This window comes from Emydura macquarii, unplaced genomic scaffold, assembly GCF_026122565.2.
Source record: "Emydura macquarii macquarii isolate MOO-44397 ecotype Brisbane River unplaced genomic scaffold, CSIRO-AGI_Emac_v2 contig_1254, whole genome shotgun sequence".
NCBI lineage: Eukaryota > Metazoa > Chordata > Testudines > Chelidae > Emydura > Emydura macquarii.
Window position 1 is genome coordinate 1684912 of NW_027131391.1, and position 18026 is coordinate 1702937.

Genomic DNA, 18026 nt, shown 5'->3' on the forward strand with positions numbered 1-18026 from the left:
ACCAACTTAGGGAGGAGAGGACTTGCGGAGGTATGATGACCACTCTATCCAAGGAGTGTCTTCTCAGTGTGTACACCGATGACAGCCATGACTGGAGCAGTCTGAATCTTAGATGCATGTGGCGTACCACATACATGCAAGCTGCCATGTGACCCATCAGCTGCAAGCAAGTCCAAGCCATCATAAGGGGATATGTGCAAAGGTGCATGATAAGGCTCGACATGGCTTTGAACATGGCTGTAACAGAAAAGCCCTGGCTTGCGTGGAGTTGAGAACAGCCCAGATTAATTCTATTCTCTGAACTGGTACTGGTATGGACTTCTGTTCGTTCACCAGCAGGCCTAGGCAATGACAGATGGCCTGTACCAAGTCAAGACTGGTCTGGACCTGAAACTGGGACCTACCTTTGATCAGCCAGTCATCCAGATACAGTACATTTGCATGCCCTGTTGTCTGAGATGTGCAGCTATGACTGCCATGCACTTTGTGCAGCAGAAGGCAGGCCAAAGGGGAGGGCCATAAACTGAAAAGGGGAATAACCCCACTACAAATTGGAGAAACCGTCTGTGCTCGGGAAATATTGTAATATGAAAATATGCATCCTTCAGGTTGAGGGCAGCATACCAGTCTGCTGGATCCAGGGAGAGGATAATGGAGGCTAGGGAGACTATGCGGAACTTGAGCCTTTTGAGGTATTTGTTCAACCTGCACAGGTCTAAAACGGGTCTGAGCCCCCCCTTTTGCCTTGGTGATGAAGAAGTCCCGGGAATAAAACCCCTTTCCCCTCATGTCCAATGGGACTTCATCCACAGCCCCCACTTGGAGGAGGCTCTCCACCTCTTGCACAAGGAGTTGCTCGTGGGAGTGGTCCCTGATGAGGGACATGGAAGGAGGATTGTGGGGCAGAGAGGAAGAAAACTGTAGGGTGTAGCCAGCTGCGATGATTCCAAGGACCCATCGGTCTGACGTAATATGAGCCCATTCAGGAAGAAAGGGGGTGAGACAGTTCAGGAATTGCAGGGTAGGAGGATCCTGACTGGAAACTGGGAAGCCGTCCTCAGGCACACCATTAAAATGGCTTGCACTGTCCACTGGAGCTCCGGGAGGGGCCCGGTTGATGAGCTGATGAGGAGGATGGGCCCGTCGGTACCTTGTGAAGCTCCTATCCCTGTCTCTCCTTCTGTAGGCACCAAAGCGCAGGGCCGGGTATTTGGGCTGCTGCTGCAGGCAGAACTGCCTTCTTTTGGCCAGAGGTGTGTAAAGGCCAGCGAACACAGGATGGCCCTTGAGTCCTTCAACCCGTGAAGCTTGGCAGCCGTCTGGTCTGAAAAAAGTGCACTCCCATCAAATGGAAGGTCCTCGATGGATTGCTGCACTTCTTGGGACAGACCTGACGACTGCAGCCATGAGCACCGGTACATGGCCACAGCCAAAGCCATAGCTCTTGCCACAAAGTCTGCCGCGTCCGAGGCTGCCTGCAGGGTGGCTCTGGTCATTGTTCTACCTTCCTCCAGGATGGTTGTAAGGTCCAGCGCTTGCTGTTGAGGTAAAGCCTTGCCAAAGCACTTAAGGGAGTCCCAGAGGTTGTAATTGTACCTCCCTAGCAACGCCTGTTGATTAGCAATTCTAAACTGAAGGCTTGCCATAGAATAAACCTTCCTGCCAAACAAGTCTAACTTTTTGTAGTCCATGTTTTTTGGCGTGAATCTGGACTGACCTTGCCCCTCTCATTTACAGCCCCAGTGAAGGGTGAGTGAAAGGATACTCAAATCTCTTTGCAGGGATGTAAGAATTTTTTCTCAGCCCTTTTGGAAGTTGGTGGCAGTGACAATGGGGTTTGCCACAGGCCCTTAACCAACTTGAGAACCCCTTCATGAACTGGCAGTGCGAACCAGGCTGGTGCCAGGGCTGCCAGGACATTGAACAGGTCATCTGTGGTTTCTTTAATCTCCTCCCTTTCCAAGCCCAAATTAGAGGCCACCCTCTTAAGGAGCTCCTGGTGGGCTCTAAAATCATCCAGCGGGACAGATGGGCTCACTGTGGTTGCCTCATCTGGGGATGAAGAGGACAACTGCACCGGCGCAGGGGGTGGTGGCATATTTCTCTGCGGTGGGGCCATAGATGCTGAAGACCCTCCCTGGTGGTCAGAGTCCACATCTGATCCTGAGTTCCAAACCCCTTCTGGAGCCACTGGGACTGTCGATCATTTCTCTGACGACAGGTAGGAATATGGACCTGGAGCAATGGGGAACCCCCATGGGTTCCAATATAGCCATTGCGTGGGCCATTGCTCCTGGGGCCAGCCCAATGGTGAGGGTCTTGGGCCTTGGCCTCAGGTTTTTGGGCCGTGGCGGTGGCTTGAGTGGGCAGTGGGCCTGCCTCCCCCAAGGATAAGAGTCGCTAGCCGAGAACCATGGAGGGGTTCCTGCTGACTCCCTCCGGCTGTCTTGTGGTGACTCCTGCCAGCGCCTGGGTGACAGTGACCGGCATCTTGACCCCTTAGAACCATTGCGGTCTGCGGCATGACGACGCACATGGGATGTCAGGGAATGGGACATCGAGGACTGGTGATGGGACTGCCCAATTCAGTACCATGGGGACTCATGCCGGGAAGTAAAAGAGCGCCCCGCTGCCAGAGATCTATGACAGTGCCGACTGCCTCCAGGCTTCGACACCTGACCATTGTGAGGGAGTCCCTCAGTGCCGGGGACTGGGAATGGCGCTGCTCTGCCTCCGGGGACCTCGGTGTCAGAGAGCGGGTTCGGTGCCGCATCGAGCTCCTCCGTGCTGGAAACCAAGATTGGCCGCATTTCCTCATTGGAGACCATCTTTGACCTGGAGACCTCGGACAATACCACTCAGTCATCAGCGATCAACCCGGTGCCGGTGACAGTGAGTGCAATCCCAGGGATCTGTGTCTTGCCGGCGGAGACCATCTCCTTGGAGACCAGTTCTGAGGTGATGCACCTCGAGGCTCAGGCGACTGATGCAGCCAATGAGGAGGTCCCATCACAGTCTTCTCCTTTGAAATTGGAGCCTTATCTCTTCTTGGCACCAAAGTAGGCTTCAGAGTGGGCGGCAAGGGGAGAGCCAGCAGGACTCTCGCCGCCTGAAACACCTCCGGTGGTGACGGCACTGTGAGCTGGATGGTCCCTCTTCCACTCCCCAGAGTTGGGGGTGGCTCCCACAGAGGGCTCGGAGCCCTAAAGGGCAAGTCCTGCTCCGGGTGCCTCGGCACAGCCGGTTGGACCAATGTGGGGCTCTCACTTGACCCTGCATCCCTGGTCTTCTTTGGTGCAGGGGAGCAGTCCTTGTCTGGGCATTGCTTCTTCTGCCTCTTTCTTGGTGGGGAAGAAGGGTAGTGCCGTGATGCCTCTGGGGCACTCTGCACCGATGATGTACTCAGCACCGAGGTGGAATGTGGCGGTTCCGACATCGATCTCAGCACTGCTTCCATGAGAAGAACCTTCAGGTGGATCTCCCTCTATTTTTGAGTTCTCAGCCTAAAGCCCTTGCAAATCCTGCACTTATACTTCCTGTACAATTCCCCCAAACACTTTAAGCAACTGTCGTGGGTGTCGCTGAGCAGGAAGGGCTTGTTGCATACCCAGCTTCCAGGCAGAAGTCCCTAACGGGACTGCTTAACACTAACTAACTACAGTACTTAGCTAACAAAAGAACTACCTAATTAACCTAATCAGTAACTATAAGAAACAGGGGCAGTAGCAAGCAAGAAAGCAAAGTTCCAGCAACAGTCAGTGTCGGAAAGAAGGAATTGAGGGGGCGTAGGGCCGGTGGTACCTCATATACCGTGGCTTGTGTGTGGGACTCCAGGGGGCACCAGAGCTGGCCCTACGGCTACTGCTAAGGGGAGAAAAAAATCCGGTAACCATGCACAGAGACACACACATACCTGGAATGGAATTGACATGAGCAAGCACTCAAAGAAGAACATCAGGTAAGTGTGTAATTGTATTTCCCATTACAATGATGTAGTGATGGCATCCCCAACTTAACAGGACACAGCTATCGACCTGTACTAGAAGAGGTAATGGTACACCAAAGAGAGGTAGCATTATCATCTACTTTTCATTCCCCAGTAGAGTTAGGCAAGGGGAGGCATGTGGAGCAGTTTATGTACCCAGGGATGTCCCTTGAATCTTCCTGATAGATCTTGATGAAACTTTCATAGAGGTACTCTGCAGTCTTTTCCTGAAGATTTCCAGGGATGGCAGCCTTATTTTTTCCTCCATGGTAGGACACGTTCCCACACCCATCAGCGATAACTTTGGCCAGCACCATTGCAGTATACAGGCTAGCAGCATATGGACAGCTAAGGGACACCGGCAGCAGATGTGCTCTCTGTTTCTTTATTACCTCAGAAGTGAGAAATCACCACAGCCTGTGGAATATGGTGCCAGTATTCAGAGCCATTCCCCTACATTCAGTTTCAGGCAGATGAACGATTCCTTCCTCCTTTCCCTCACCCCAGCAGGCCTTGCTCACCATGGCTGGTGCTGTGAGTGGCACTGTGCACATGCACTCTGAAGCAGAAGTGTCAATAACTACGTCTTCTTTAACATGTTAGAGGATCAAGAGAAGGGAGTTCTTATGCACTCTGAAGCAGAAGTGTCAATAACCACGGTAGTTCATGGGATGCTCTCCCAGAGACTATTTAATATTAGCTACGGGTGTTATTCCAGTTTGTCCTGGATGGAGAAAACTTTCTAACAGTGTTGTTAAACAACAGTCTTTGGGGAGCGCATCCCAGGCAGCTTTATCAGTCATTTGTAACGTATTAAATAAAATGTGCCTGATTAAGATGATACAACCCTGCGTGCTATTTAACCCTGCTAGCAAGCAGAATGGTAGAATCACCTGTCTGCATATTCCAACATGCAGGGCTACAAAGGTTAATGCTTCTATTTTGGTCAAGGGACCTGGGAGAACATCAAGCATATTTCCCTCTCCATCTGAACTTTCCTTTAGACTGTTACCCAAATTCCCCTGACAAGACTCTGCTCCTCCAGGTCTTCTGGTGGTATCGGGGAGCAGCTCTGATATTAGCCTTTCTCCCTGGAGAACCTCCTTTCTGTCCCTTCTTTTTCTTAACTCCATCAGCTGCCACCATCAATGCTCACTTAGGGCTTTCCCATAAGTTGTCTAACCATGGGTCATCATTAGAACCCTACCAAATTCACGGCCATGAAAATCGTGTCATAACCATGAAATCTGGTCTCCCCTGTGACTTCTGGTCTTTTGTGTACTCTTACCCTATACTATACAGAGAGACCTGCATTTCTCAAACTGGGGTCCTGACCCAAAAGGGGGTTGCAGTATTGCCACCCTTACTTCTGCACTGCTTTCAGAGCTGGGTGGCCGGAGAGTGGCAGCTATTGGCTGGGCACCCAGTTCTGAAGGCAGCGCAGAAATAAGGGTGGCAATACCACGACCCCCCTACAATAGCCTTGCAACCCCCCCACCCCACCCCTCTGAGGCCACCCTTTGGGTTGGGATGCCCACAGTTACACCACGACATTTAAGATTTTTTAAATGCTATGACCATGAAATTTACCAAAATTGACTGTGAATTTGGTAGGGCCCTAATCATCATATTCCAAATCACATTCCTGGTACTAACCTTCCCAGTCATCCTCCTCAGGCAGACCCAGATAAGGAGGTGCAGAGGAAGAACCCTCATGACCAGCTGCTGCCATTTGCCCTCTCAATACTCAAAGCTACTCTTGCAGATCCTCTTGTCCCTGATTACGCATACTAGGATCAGAGTGCCTTGACATGCTGCGGTGAGCTGTTCTTCAACCACTATAGGCACTTTTAAGGTTCTCTGCCTGCCATGGTAACTGCATCTTCTCTCTATTCTCTCCCTCACCTCCTCCCTGTCATGTCTGTATTTCCCTTTTAGTCTCTTCCAATCTATGAGCTAGGGACATATTAACGTCGCCTATATTTTCCATCTACCGTTTCAATTTCTTATTCTGTTCCCTCATCTCCGAAACTTTACAACTGAGAGCCGTACATGCCATCTGTAGACATTCCATGGCTGTAACTTTTATGTATGAATCTTTACCTTTTCAGTCCATTTCAGTCTGGAAATACCTCAGATACATAAATCCAGGGGTCAGTTATATAAATCTCACCTAACAAGAGTGAACCACCCCCCTGTTCTGAAATATGGAGTCCTTTGTAAAGAAGTAGTGACTGCTTATTGTTTTAGTGTTTTGCTATCAGTACTGTATTATGTTGTATTCAAAACTGGACACAATATTCTAAATGCGGCCTCACCAATGCCGAATAGAGGGGAATAATCACTTCCCGTGACCTGCTGGCAATGCCCCTCCTAATGCAGCCCAATATGCCATTAGCCTTCTTGACAACCAGGGCACACTGCTGACTCATATCCAGCTTTTTATCCACTGTTACCCCCAGGTCCTTTTCTGCAGAGTTGCTGCCCAGCTCGTCGGTCCCCAGTCTATAGCTGTGCATGGGATTCTTCCTTCCTAAGTGAAGGACTCTGCACTTGTCCTTGTTGAACCTCATTAGATTTCTTTTGGCCCAATCCTCCAGTTTGTTTAGGTCACTCTGTATCCTATCCCTACCCTCCAGGGTATCTACCACTCCCCCCAGCTTAATGTCGTCCGCAAACTTGCTGAGGGTGCAATCTACCCCATCCTCCAGATCATTAATTGATTAATTAGGTTGCAACCATGCTTTAACTGGGCTGAACTGATACCACTATTGATGTCAGTGCCAAATTCTAAGAATGGATTCTGTTTGATCATTAATTAAATGACACTTCAGTTCAATTTGTTTGTTAATCAAATATTAAACATCTAGGGTTAATCAGCACAATATAGAGAGGCAACTCACTAATCCAGGTTCCAGTGGTTGTCAGCTCCATTGGTCCAATTTCTTTTACACTTGTACCCGTTATTTCTTTCTACACAGTGTTTAGTTATGTAACTATGATTATCCAATCAATAACAAATGTTATATTCCATTATACCCCATATTTCAGTTTTAACCTGCTTAACAATATGTTTTTAACTAATCATTTCATCTTGTCCTTTGTGGTTTGGAAAGTCTTATACATTGTCCAATCATGTATTAATGTCATATTGTGGTGATGCACTTACAAGGTGAATCATGTCTCCTCATACATTTTCACTGTATAAGTCCTTCATTTTGGTTTTAGTTACAACTTCATTAGCCAATCACAGGCATAAAAACAACCTTAAAAACAGGTTATTAAACTAGGTCACGTTCAAACATATTTTCACTCTATAAGCAATATAAAACTCTACATACTAGTAATTCTGTATTGTCTTCTATTAACATAAGTCCCATAAAGCTTTGCAAAGTAAAGCTAACAGTTACATACATAAGGGATGCCTGGAACTCTATGCCTATGTGCTAACAATACCACACCCTGTGAAATGGGTGCAACATTTCCAATTACAGCTACATATAAAACACAGTTATGCTGACAGCTCCTCACTGAAATAAATGTTACAGGAATGAAAACAGAAACCAAAAATCCAACTTGGGGGTTCTCCATAGTCCCAGCCTGTTTAATTTATAACATTGGTTAGAATCAGTTATTGTAAGCATGTGAGAATGAAAGCAAAAAGCCAGCTCTTTTAGGTTACACTGGACTATTATCACTCAGCTCCTATGCAGAGGGCAAAGAGTAACCTCCCATGGCAACTGCAGGAAAACAACAGATCCAGGTCTGCCTGACCCGTGGACTTGGATGGAGATTTAATGGTTTCAAAAGGGGTGGAAAATCACAGCTCCCATTGCTACTGCAATGCCCTAGGTAGTTATGCTTCATAGCTCAACCTGATCCACAGACAGACTCTCTCCTCTTCCCTCCCTTCCTCTCCTTGCCTATCCCAGTCCTTTATTTTCTAACCCCTCTCTCTCTCTTCTCTCCACCTGTCTTCCTCTCGTTTCTCACTTTTGTTTCATTAGTCCTAACAAGTTGCAAGTTCAGCGGAGGAAACTGATGGAAGGATGAGTGTGAAAGTGAGGACAAAAACCCAAGGCCCCTTTTCTCCCATGGGAGCCAAAGAGAGTTACTGCGGCAGAAGAATCTGGCCCAGAAGTCAGAATGGGAGAACTTAGAGAGGAGGCTCTAAAACGAAATGCCTAAATGGAGAGGGTGAATGTTCCTGGGTAAGAAGCAGCAATAGTTACCCTTGGAGAACTGGGTGCTAACTAATAGCTTGAGACCTTCTCTTCAGTGTCTGTCACTGATACCTGAGATGAAGCATACTGCGTGTAGTACAAGGCTCCAGCCCACCTGACCTGTTCCAGAGAGGAGCACATGTGGAAACAATATCCTCGAAAAAGGAAGCTAAATCATAAACATCTAGAGAAAAAGTCCCCTGGTATATTCCAAAAGGCACAGACACGCTTCGATCTGTAGAGCTGATTTGGATGGATAGCACTGCTAGAAGGAAGAGTGACAACATGGAAACAAACGTTTACCTACCTAATTTAAACCAAGGCACTGAAGGAGAGACAAGTAGAGAGCTTTCATCCAAGTGTAAAATAATAATACACATAAGAACTTGACTTAGCTAAAGGGATGGATGCAGAATAGAAGAACTGGAAAGGCTTAACTCACTGAGATCTTGGTGAAAATATAGAGGAGCAGCGAAAGGACTGACAGATACATCTGAATCCGTCGGCCACCAAACCGCTTCTTGAGATATTCTGGCATTGTCACCACCTGCAGAGGAAGAAAGAGAATAATTCACACTATGAGCAACAGACAACTACCATAGCTCATCAGCAAGCTCTGCCACTCAGATACCACACTGATATGTACACTAGAAATGCAGATGGCTAGGGGCAGGGGCCTCCAAGAAGCACAGAAAGGCAGAGTCTGACAGATGCTCGTCATGTTGGGATCTCAAAGACAAAGAGATCTCGTTGTTTAAACACATACAGACTTAACCTACATAGAGTGCCTGACACATTCAGATCTCTCTTCCCATTGAGAATGGTTTTGTGATGGCATTAGACCCATATCCAGTAGGATGAAATGGAAAGATTAAAATGGAACACAAAAATGCATAACCTAGGGTTCGTACTTACCCCAGCCTTGATGTAGATGGGTACAAACAACCAGCCAAGAGCAAACAAAATTATCAGGGCCTGTAACCAAGGAAAGAACAGCTGAATTAGCCTCTTGTCCTGTCACCAGCACTTTCTGAGGCCATGTATGAGACTTGATGCCAACCATAATCATTGCAGAGAGTAAAACGATGGCCAATTCAGGGGGCCCTGTCCTCATTCTTTCTACTTGTCTTGCATTTTACAGTTGGAACTCCAGGGGTTCTGGAGTTAACAACAACAATCCTGGCCTTATTAAAGTCAATGGGAGTTTTGCCATTGAGTTGAATGGGGCTAGGATTTCACCCCAGGTGTCTGATAGAAGCACCTGAGGAAGAGTCCTCCATTGCAGCAGACTTACTGGAGTATCAAAAAGAAGATTGCTTCAGTATTTGCCCCAGGTCTGTCCATGGGAAATACGTTTGTAGTGTGTCTATGCTAACACTGCTCTTAAAATTGCCTTCTTTTGCACTATCCCACTGCAGCTCCACTAGCAGTAGAAACCACCAGAGCATTAGTGTACTCTGGGCACAGGTGTTTTACTGTTTCATCTAGCCTTGCCCAGAGCAAGCCTAGACAACATGGTGGTTAGAATACCAGAAGCCCACAGAAGCCTTTGTATGGTGGCAGATAGCTATTGCTACCACCAGGAAACTATAAGTAAGTCTAGGGCTGCTCTGGCCCCCTTTACTAGTCCCTCAATCCGGTCTCCAAGCAGCCACCAGTAAAGGAAACATTCCATCCCCAAATCCAAGTGTGTTATGGTCATGTCTCATCTGTGATTAGCTTAGCTAGCCCAAGATGTTGGAGAGGGGAACTTACTTCCATACCCATATCACCCACCAGACTAGTCCACTTCTTTAGATAAAATGCAGGTGTAATTGACCTGCCTTCTGCAGGAGTACTGATGGAGGAGAAGCTAATGCTATTCAGGGCAGCAGGGACATACGATGCAAATTGCAACTTAAAACCAGGTGAGCTGAGAAGGGAAATACAGCATAAAGGGGCTGTTCCCCAACTCCTAACATTTCCTCCTGGCTGTACATACATGAGCTCTGATACTGAATCCATGGAGGGCTACAGGTAAGCTGACTGAGGAGATGGGGAACATTAGCTTCCGTCTCAGCTCTCTCCCTCAGACCTTTTTCCAAACCTTTATGGTCCTTCTGCCACCCTCCAGACAGTAGCCATAGTAATTTTAATCAAGTGAGGAGTTTGGTTATAGGACAGGGTCTGCTCCCAGCAGGCTGAGAACAGAACAGCATTGAAGGCAGATTAGGAGGTAGCCTCTGAACTCCTTCACTGCTGTCCCTTAGTGAGAGGGGAATGAGAAGACAAACATGAAGTAGAGGGTGAAGGGAAATTCTTCACTGCCTGGAGGAAAGCAAACTACTTTTCTCCCCCTACCCACACAGCAAACTCTCAGCAAAAATGATACAGACGAGGTCAGAAAAGCTGTCCTTTCCCTGATGCCCTGATATCTGGAGATGCTGTTTATAAGCATTTAAAAGGCAATCAAAGGACATGACTAGATGGGGGGGAAATCACCAATATATTTAGAGAGAGAGAGAAACTCCCTGAAAAACTCATTTCCCAATATAATAATGGGCTTTTCTCCCCCCACTGGCTGGGCTGCAGGTGGAGTGGTGAGACAGGCTGGGGAAATGGGAATAGACACAAAGTGTTCTTATGGTGGGTGGTGCTGCCAGTCGCCAGCCCTAAGGGAGACAGGTGCTGGGAGAGTGCTCTGATGGCATTAAAGATAGTTGGGTCTTTAGACAGTGTGGTCTAAAAACCTCTTTGGATACCTCTGAGGTTATAATATTTATTTAAATGTGTGCCACTTACGTTCCATTCAAATCCTGCAATGGCGATTCCTGCAGCCGCTCCTGTTCCTGCCAAGCCCACAAAGTGCCCACTGCCAATGTTACTGGCAAACAGAGAAGCACCAATCTGAAAACAGAGAGAAGAACAGACTTGGGTCAAAGATCCTGGTGCAGGCCCTGGCTAAAGTAAGAGCTGTATATGTGACAAATATCTTAAAAACTCATGCTTATTTGGTGTTTTGGGATTTCCTACCTGCCATCACTATGTGCCTGATTTTTCATCTTAAAACCCAACACCACAGCCATAATCCCTACAGGCAAGGAAGACTGAGCAGGACATTGCATATTATTTCAACCAGAGGGGATACAGATGAATGATAAAACTCCCTCCTCCACGTAGTCTCTGCCCATACAGAATGTCAACACTTTGAAGAACTTTTTCCAACTAATATGTGGGTGATGTATTCCAGAATGAGCAGCCAATGATCTTGGCTAGAGGTCCTGGCAGCTAGCACAAAAGGCTGATGTGACACATCTATCCTGTTCCAGGGACAAGTGGCTGATTTGTGCCCCTGTCAGGAAAATCAGATTAATACAGAAAATCAGCCTCATGTTAGTGTCAATGTCACAGCCAGTAATTTAATCTATAGCTTCTGACTGTCTGTCCTGTGCTTTAATCACTAGATAGTTCTTCCTGCCAGGCTTTCTATGCAAGATATGCCATGCAAGTAACAAAACGGAACAGAGAATTAGATAACTTCTTTCCTCATCCCCACTTTCCCCTTATTTCTTCACAGTGATCTCATATTCCTTTGCACAAAGACTGGAAGAAAGCAGCTCTCTCAGAGCTACAGAGAATTTTTGTCTGTGTTTGTTCAATCCTGGATTTCCTCACACTTTTTCAATGGCAATCATTCCTGCCCTGGAGAAACCTAACTTGTTTATGCCACCATAAGTGTTTCCATAGTAATGATTTGTGATGTAACAAACACTAGTGGCATCAGTGAATGAGTCAAAGTGGAAGAGTAAGCTAATTATAAAGATGAAACACCTTTCTGTGGCAAAGAGGAGGGATTTATTGTCCCATGACCGTTCAATCCTGGACTTCCTCTCCACTTTCCAACCAAGGCCCCAGACTTTAAATAAAAATTCCAGCCCATCTCAACTAACTTCCTCTCTTTTCCCACCAAAAAGAGTTATTACCAACTTTAATACCATTTAAGAGATTGACAGTCAAGAGGGAGAGGGCGGGTTCTTTCTAAAAGCTTTCTCCAGCTGAAGGGAAAAGGAACAAGGAATGTTTTTCAAATGATTCAGAGGGGTAGCCGTGTTAGTCTGTATACAGCAAAAACAACGCGAGTCCTGTAGCACCTTAAAGACTAACAAATTTCTGAGGGCATAAGCTTTCGTGGGCTGCAACCCACTTCGTCAGATGCATGAAATGGAAACCACAGATAGGAGGTATATATATATATATATATATATATATATATATACATCCAAGGGTAAGAAACATAACAATGGGGATGCATTTTCCTGAGGGTCAACCCTAGATAAAGTTCCTTCAAAGCTTTGGAGATGGAGGCATGGAGTCTCATTGTGAAAGAGGTTCCTTGTTTGTTAAAATGCTAATCTATCTGTTCCTGCACCCCTTCGCTGCCAAAGGATGGCCACTTGACTGGTGATTGCCAATCAACTTTGATCACCTGGCTAGAGACATGAGCTTGTCTTTAGTCTTTGAGAAACAGGTATACCCCCTACCCAGACTTGTCTGGTAGATACATTTCAGTCATAATTTCAGCTTATGTTCATAACTTTACATATAATATTGCTACAGACATTACATCAAGATATTATTGTCCAGCAAGTTGTTAGCTTTTTAATGCTCACAAGGCATATTTTGTACAAAGAATATTACAATGGCTTGTAAAGTGTGAATACAGAGATGCATTCCATCACAGCACCACATTTGTCTAGGAGGATTTCTGCTTTGCCAAGAAGCCTCATTCAATAGAAAGAGTGTTGCCTAATGGAGAGAGCTAAGGACTAACTCAGGAGACTTGGGTTCTATTCTCAGCCCTGCTACTGGCCTGCTGGGTGACCTTAGGCAAGTCACTTCATCTGTCTGTGACTCAGTTTCCTCATTTTAAAACAAGGATAATGATACTTACCTCCTCTGTAAAGCGATTTCAGATCTACAGCTGAAATGTGCTATATAAGTGACAGGTACTATTATTACAAATGTAAACTCTGATTTGTTATCAGTAATTTATTCTGAACATTCCAGGATTCTCTCCTTGCAATCTTACAACAAAAGACTAGATTGCACAGCCACAGTGAAGGCAATACAGCAGCACCATAAAAACCACACCTACAAATCAATTCCCCCCAGTATCTTGTACCTGACAGCAATTACCTCATATGATCCAAGCCCTCAACCAAAAATGTTTGGGTCCAGAGAAGGTAGTAAGTACAAAACATTCAATAAACGTGCAGATAAACTGTATATGGGAACCAAAAGCGCACGTATGCACACACACAGCGTATAATGCAAACTCACCGGCCACCACACCATGCTACGTTCAGCCAGAAAGAATCCTCCCACTGTCCCTCGGTTAGACAAGAACATGGCCTGGAAAAAAAGTGACTGATTAAAATTTTCAGCTCTCACAGGCAAACTATAGCCTGATGGCATAAACAACCAAGGCATTGATGAAAAAGAAGAACCAATATAATGCCCAGAAAGGGCCAAGGAAGAAAGTTTTTGAAGGGAATAATATGACCTGATAAACACTGAGCAATGATTCTTATACCAATCTGTAAAATAACCATTCAAGCTTTATTGCTTTAACTTTTATTACAGCAACCCAAATCACTGCACATGCTAAAATAGAATGAACTATACAATAAAAATAAAACAGAAGGAATGCATCACTAACCAAGGGCCTCGCCTGCAAACTGTCACTCATGGGATCATTCCTGCGGATGTAGAGAGTTTTACATTCATGCACCAGAGATGATGATAGCTTTCTTATCAATGTTAGCGTGCTTCAGAGTTTCCCTACAGGAATCTACTGCATGGCAATTTAACCTTTCCTGTTCTGATAAGATGACAAGTTACCAACACTCCACTTGTTAGCCTTTCTTCGTGTCCACAGAGTACTTTCCTCATTCTCATTGTATCTATGTCCGGAGTGACTTTGTGGGAAGTTTCCCTCACATTTTCCACAGTGCCTGATCCAAAGCCCTTTGCAGACAATGGGATTCCCATTCCTTTGGATCAGGCCCAGAGAAGGTGTAAGCAAAAGTGAGCCAGACCTCTGATCCTAATATAGAAGCAAGAAGATAAACAAACAGGGACATGTTTCACCACATACAATAGTTGAATCAATACTTGTCTAATGGAAAAGGATAACATTCGTGGATAGAGACTCTTAACATTAAGCTTCTTAGCAACTATTCAAAACAACTAGAAACTTCAATGCTCCAGTGCCTGACATGCCACCTGCCAGCCCTCTTCTGCCCCAGCAGTTCATGTTACAAAGAATTACAGTCAATAATAAATTACAATAATCATACTTCAGGTCAGATTGTGCCTTTAAGGCACCAGCCTGGTTCCCTCCCTCAGCTCCCCAGGATGCAAGGGAAGTGTTTCTGTTACACCACTCCTTAGAGGAGAGCACGCTGCAGCATTCTGGGTCAATGGATAGCCTGGGCAGCCTGGCTGGCTAGTGTGGGCTGATGGCAGGAGGGAGGGGGGCTCATGATCCTGCCTCCTCCCCAGACTTCCATGCTCCTTTTGAGGTAGCTTGCACCCCAGGGTGCACTGGAGGAAAGCAGTACTTTCAGGAAAGGTCTGGGACCTCAACTGTATTTGGCCTCTGTGGGGGGAATAAATGGACAGGCTCGCTGGTACAGTCAGATCCTTGGCATCCAGGGCACTCTGCCAGAGGTGCAGGTACTTCACAGCTTCAAAGTGCTGAACAAACATTAACTAGTTCATGTGCCTCAAAAGCCAAATCACTTTTCAAACCTCTGTCAGGCTGCTAGTGTGGATGACTTTGCCTGCAGCTACCTGCTCTGTTCTACGACATGGACTCCTGTATTTCAGGGGAGCGCACAGGTCACTGAAAGGCAGGTTTCTCTGACTGTCTGTTAACTGTTGGCACTTTCCTCAAGGGACTAGCAGAACATTTCCCACGAACAGTCTCTGATCTCCCCCCATATAGAATACAGACTCTGTTCCTGAAAGGGGTATCAGCTCTTTCATCAAGGGACACACCAGTGTTTTCCACTAAGGCAAAAGCAGTACAAACACTATCTGCCCTTTTCCTTTGAACATTTCAGTACTGAGATTTATTTTACCCATTAGATGTGAAAGAATTGTTCTCTCTCTAAGGGCTTGTTTATACTAACAAATCATTTTCGAACAGCTAGGGTGTGGATCTATCCCACATTAGCCTGCTGTGCACTAACTCAGTGAAGTCCTGTTGAAGGAAAGCTGTTATTCTCTTCTCTCCAGACCATGTCTATGCTCTCCTCCACTTCATATCCATCCTGCAGCAATCCCCACCTGCCACTCCATTACTACCTTTAGCGCTACTCGAATCCTCACCATTTACAGCTCAGTCTAGTACTCATCCCCATCTTTCTACCCACCCCACTGCAATTCCCATTTACGCCACCTCTTACACTTCACCCCACTTCCTACCCCATCATGAATTCCTATAGCAGTCACCTCTGCTCCAGCACCCCAACCATCCACCCCCCACTACTATCCCATTCCCACCTCCACCCCAATCTGTTCCTTAACTGGTTCCCACTCTAATATGCTAAAATCTCCACTTCACCATTATCCTGATCTCCATCCATCAGCCCTCTCCTATAGTCCCTCCCCACAGATATCCCTCCTTCATCCTCAACCTGAACCCCATCTAGAATCCCCTCCTCAGCCATCCCATCCTCTTCTCATCCCCTAATCCAGGCCTCACACCTATTTCCCCAGTGAATCCCAACATAAACTACATCCTGCCACCTTTCAAGCCACTCCCCAATGAAGCAGCAGGCAATTTATACAACTGTAATTTTAATATACTAGAAACCAATAAGGTACATTCTCATTAAGGGGAAAAAAATCCAGACGTACCCATAGTCCCACTGCCAGGGTTACCAAGAAATAGATGACTATGACCGAGATGTCTGCAGGGTTATTGATTTTTGTGGAGGAGTCCATCCTGTCTTCTTCTCTGGCTCCTTTCCTTCTCCTCTCCTTATATCACCTCTGGCAGACTTGAGATAATGATAAACCCCTGTTGTCCCTCTTTGTCTTGTAAATATTTAACTTCAGGATTCAATTGTTTCCCGTGTGGTGCAAGTTGAAGCTAGTGCTTTTTCTTGAGTGGTGATTCCCACCAAAAAACTGCTCCCCTATTACAGCAGTTTTCATAGGCAAAGAAAGTCCCCAGTTCACATCCGCTGCAGAAGGTGCTCAGTCAGTTGTAGCCCAAGAGCAGGTGTCTGGGAAGCAATGAGCTGTGGAAGGAGTGGCTTGGACATAACATACTCAGCGTATGTACCTCACTGTTTGCAGATACTCTTTCTGCAGTGGTGGTTCCTGTAAATCTGGTCATAGGAGGAGTTGTTTCCTTAAGAACAGGATGCTTAACAAGCCCAAAGGAAGAAGGTGACCTGACAGTTACAGAAATCCCATGGTTCTCTGAGCTGACACTCCTGCTATGCCATCCCTCATCCTAGCAGGAATACACAATGGAGGTACAGCCCAAGATTTCTGGGAACAAGACAATAGGAAGTCACTTTGATCTTTTACATCTAGATATTTACAGATGTGTCCGAGCCATGAAGGAGCTTGCTGGACCGTTAATGATGATTTTGAAAAAGTCCTAGAACACTGCGGAAGTTCCAGAAGACTGGTAGAAAGCTAAAGCTGTGTAAAGGGTAAACTGGATGGCCCGGGTTATTATGGTTTTGTCAGTCTGACTTCGATCCTGAGCAAGATAATGAGTGACTGATATGGTACTCAATTAATAAAGTATTAGAGGTGCATAATATAATGAATGCCACTCAATATGGGTTTATGGAAAACAGCCTATCAAACTAACTTGATATCTGTTTTCATGAGATCACAAGTTGATAAAATTAACAGTGTTAAAGTAATATACTTAAACTTCTGTAGGCATTTGACTTGGTATTAACCACATTTTGATTAAAAACTAGAACGATATAAAATTAACATGGCACACATTAAATGGATTAGAAACTGATTAACTGATAGGTCTCAAAATGTAATTGTAATGAGGAATCTTCATCAAGCAGGTGTGTTTCCAGTAGGATCCCACATGGATCAGTGTTTGGCCCTGCCTGATTTAATATTTTTATCAATTGTCCTGGAAGAAAGCATAAAATCATCACTGATAGGGTTTGCAAAGCACTCAATAATTGGAGAAGTGATAAATAATGAAGAGGATAGGTCATTGATAGCAATCTGCATCACTGGGTAGACTAGGTGCAAGCAAAACACTATGCATTTGAACAGGGCTAAGTATAAATCTATACTTCTAGGAACAAAGAATGTAGGCAGTACTTAACAGAAGGGGGACTCTATGCTGGGAAGCAGTGACTCTGAAAAAGATTTGGGGGTCATGGTGGATAATGAGCTGAATGTGAACTTCCAGTGTGACACTGTGGCCAAAAGGTTTAATGTGAACCTTGGATGCATAAACAGGAAAACCTCAAGTAGGAGTAGAGAAGTTATTTTACCTCTGTATTTGGCACTCCTGAAATACTGCATCCAGTTCTGGTGTCCACAATTCAAGAAGAGTGTTGATAAATTGGAGAGGGTTCAGTGACGAGCCAGGGCAACCATTAAAGGGTTAAGAAGACTTTATAGTGGTGGACTCATGGTGATCAATGTATTTAGCATAACAAAGAGCAGATAAAGGGTTGACTTGATTACAATTTATAAGTACCTACCTGGAGAACAAATATTTAATAATAGACTCTTCAATCTCTCAAAGAAAGATATAACGTGATCCAATGGCT

At 45.7% G+C, this 18026-nt stretch overlaps 1 protein-coding gene across 6 annotated transcripts in view; it reads right to left on the bottom strand.

The window, feature by feature from the left end:
• Positions 1-16203, bottom strand: part of LOC137154547 (sodium/glucose cotransporter 1-like) — a 40222-nt gene extending 24019 nt beyond the window's left edge. For 3 of the 6 annotated variants that reach the window (XM_067550276.1, XM_067550275.1, XM_067550273.1), the window contains exons 1-5: positions 16114-16200; positions 13528-13599; positions 10990-11094; positions 9124-9183; positions 8651-8755 (exon numbers count right to left, since the gene is read on the bottom strand). In XM_067550276.1, the coding sequence (XP_067406377.1) occupies positions 8651-8755; positions 9124-9183; positions 10990-11094; positions 13528-13599; positions 16114-16200 (429 nt within the window). Of the gene's footprint in view, positions 1-8650; positions 8756-9123; positions 9184-10989; positions 11095-13527; positions 13600-16113 lie in introns of those variants that run through there. The other 3 variants (XM_067550278.1, XM_067550279.1, XM_067550277.1) reach the window with 2 other exon arrangements.
• Positions 16204-18026: the final 1823 nt, after the last annotated feature.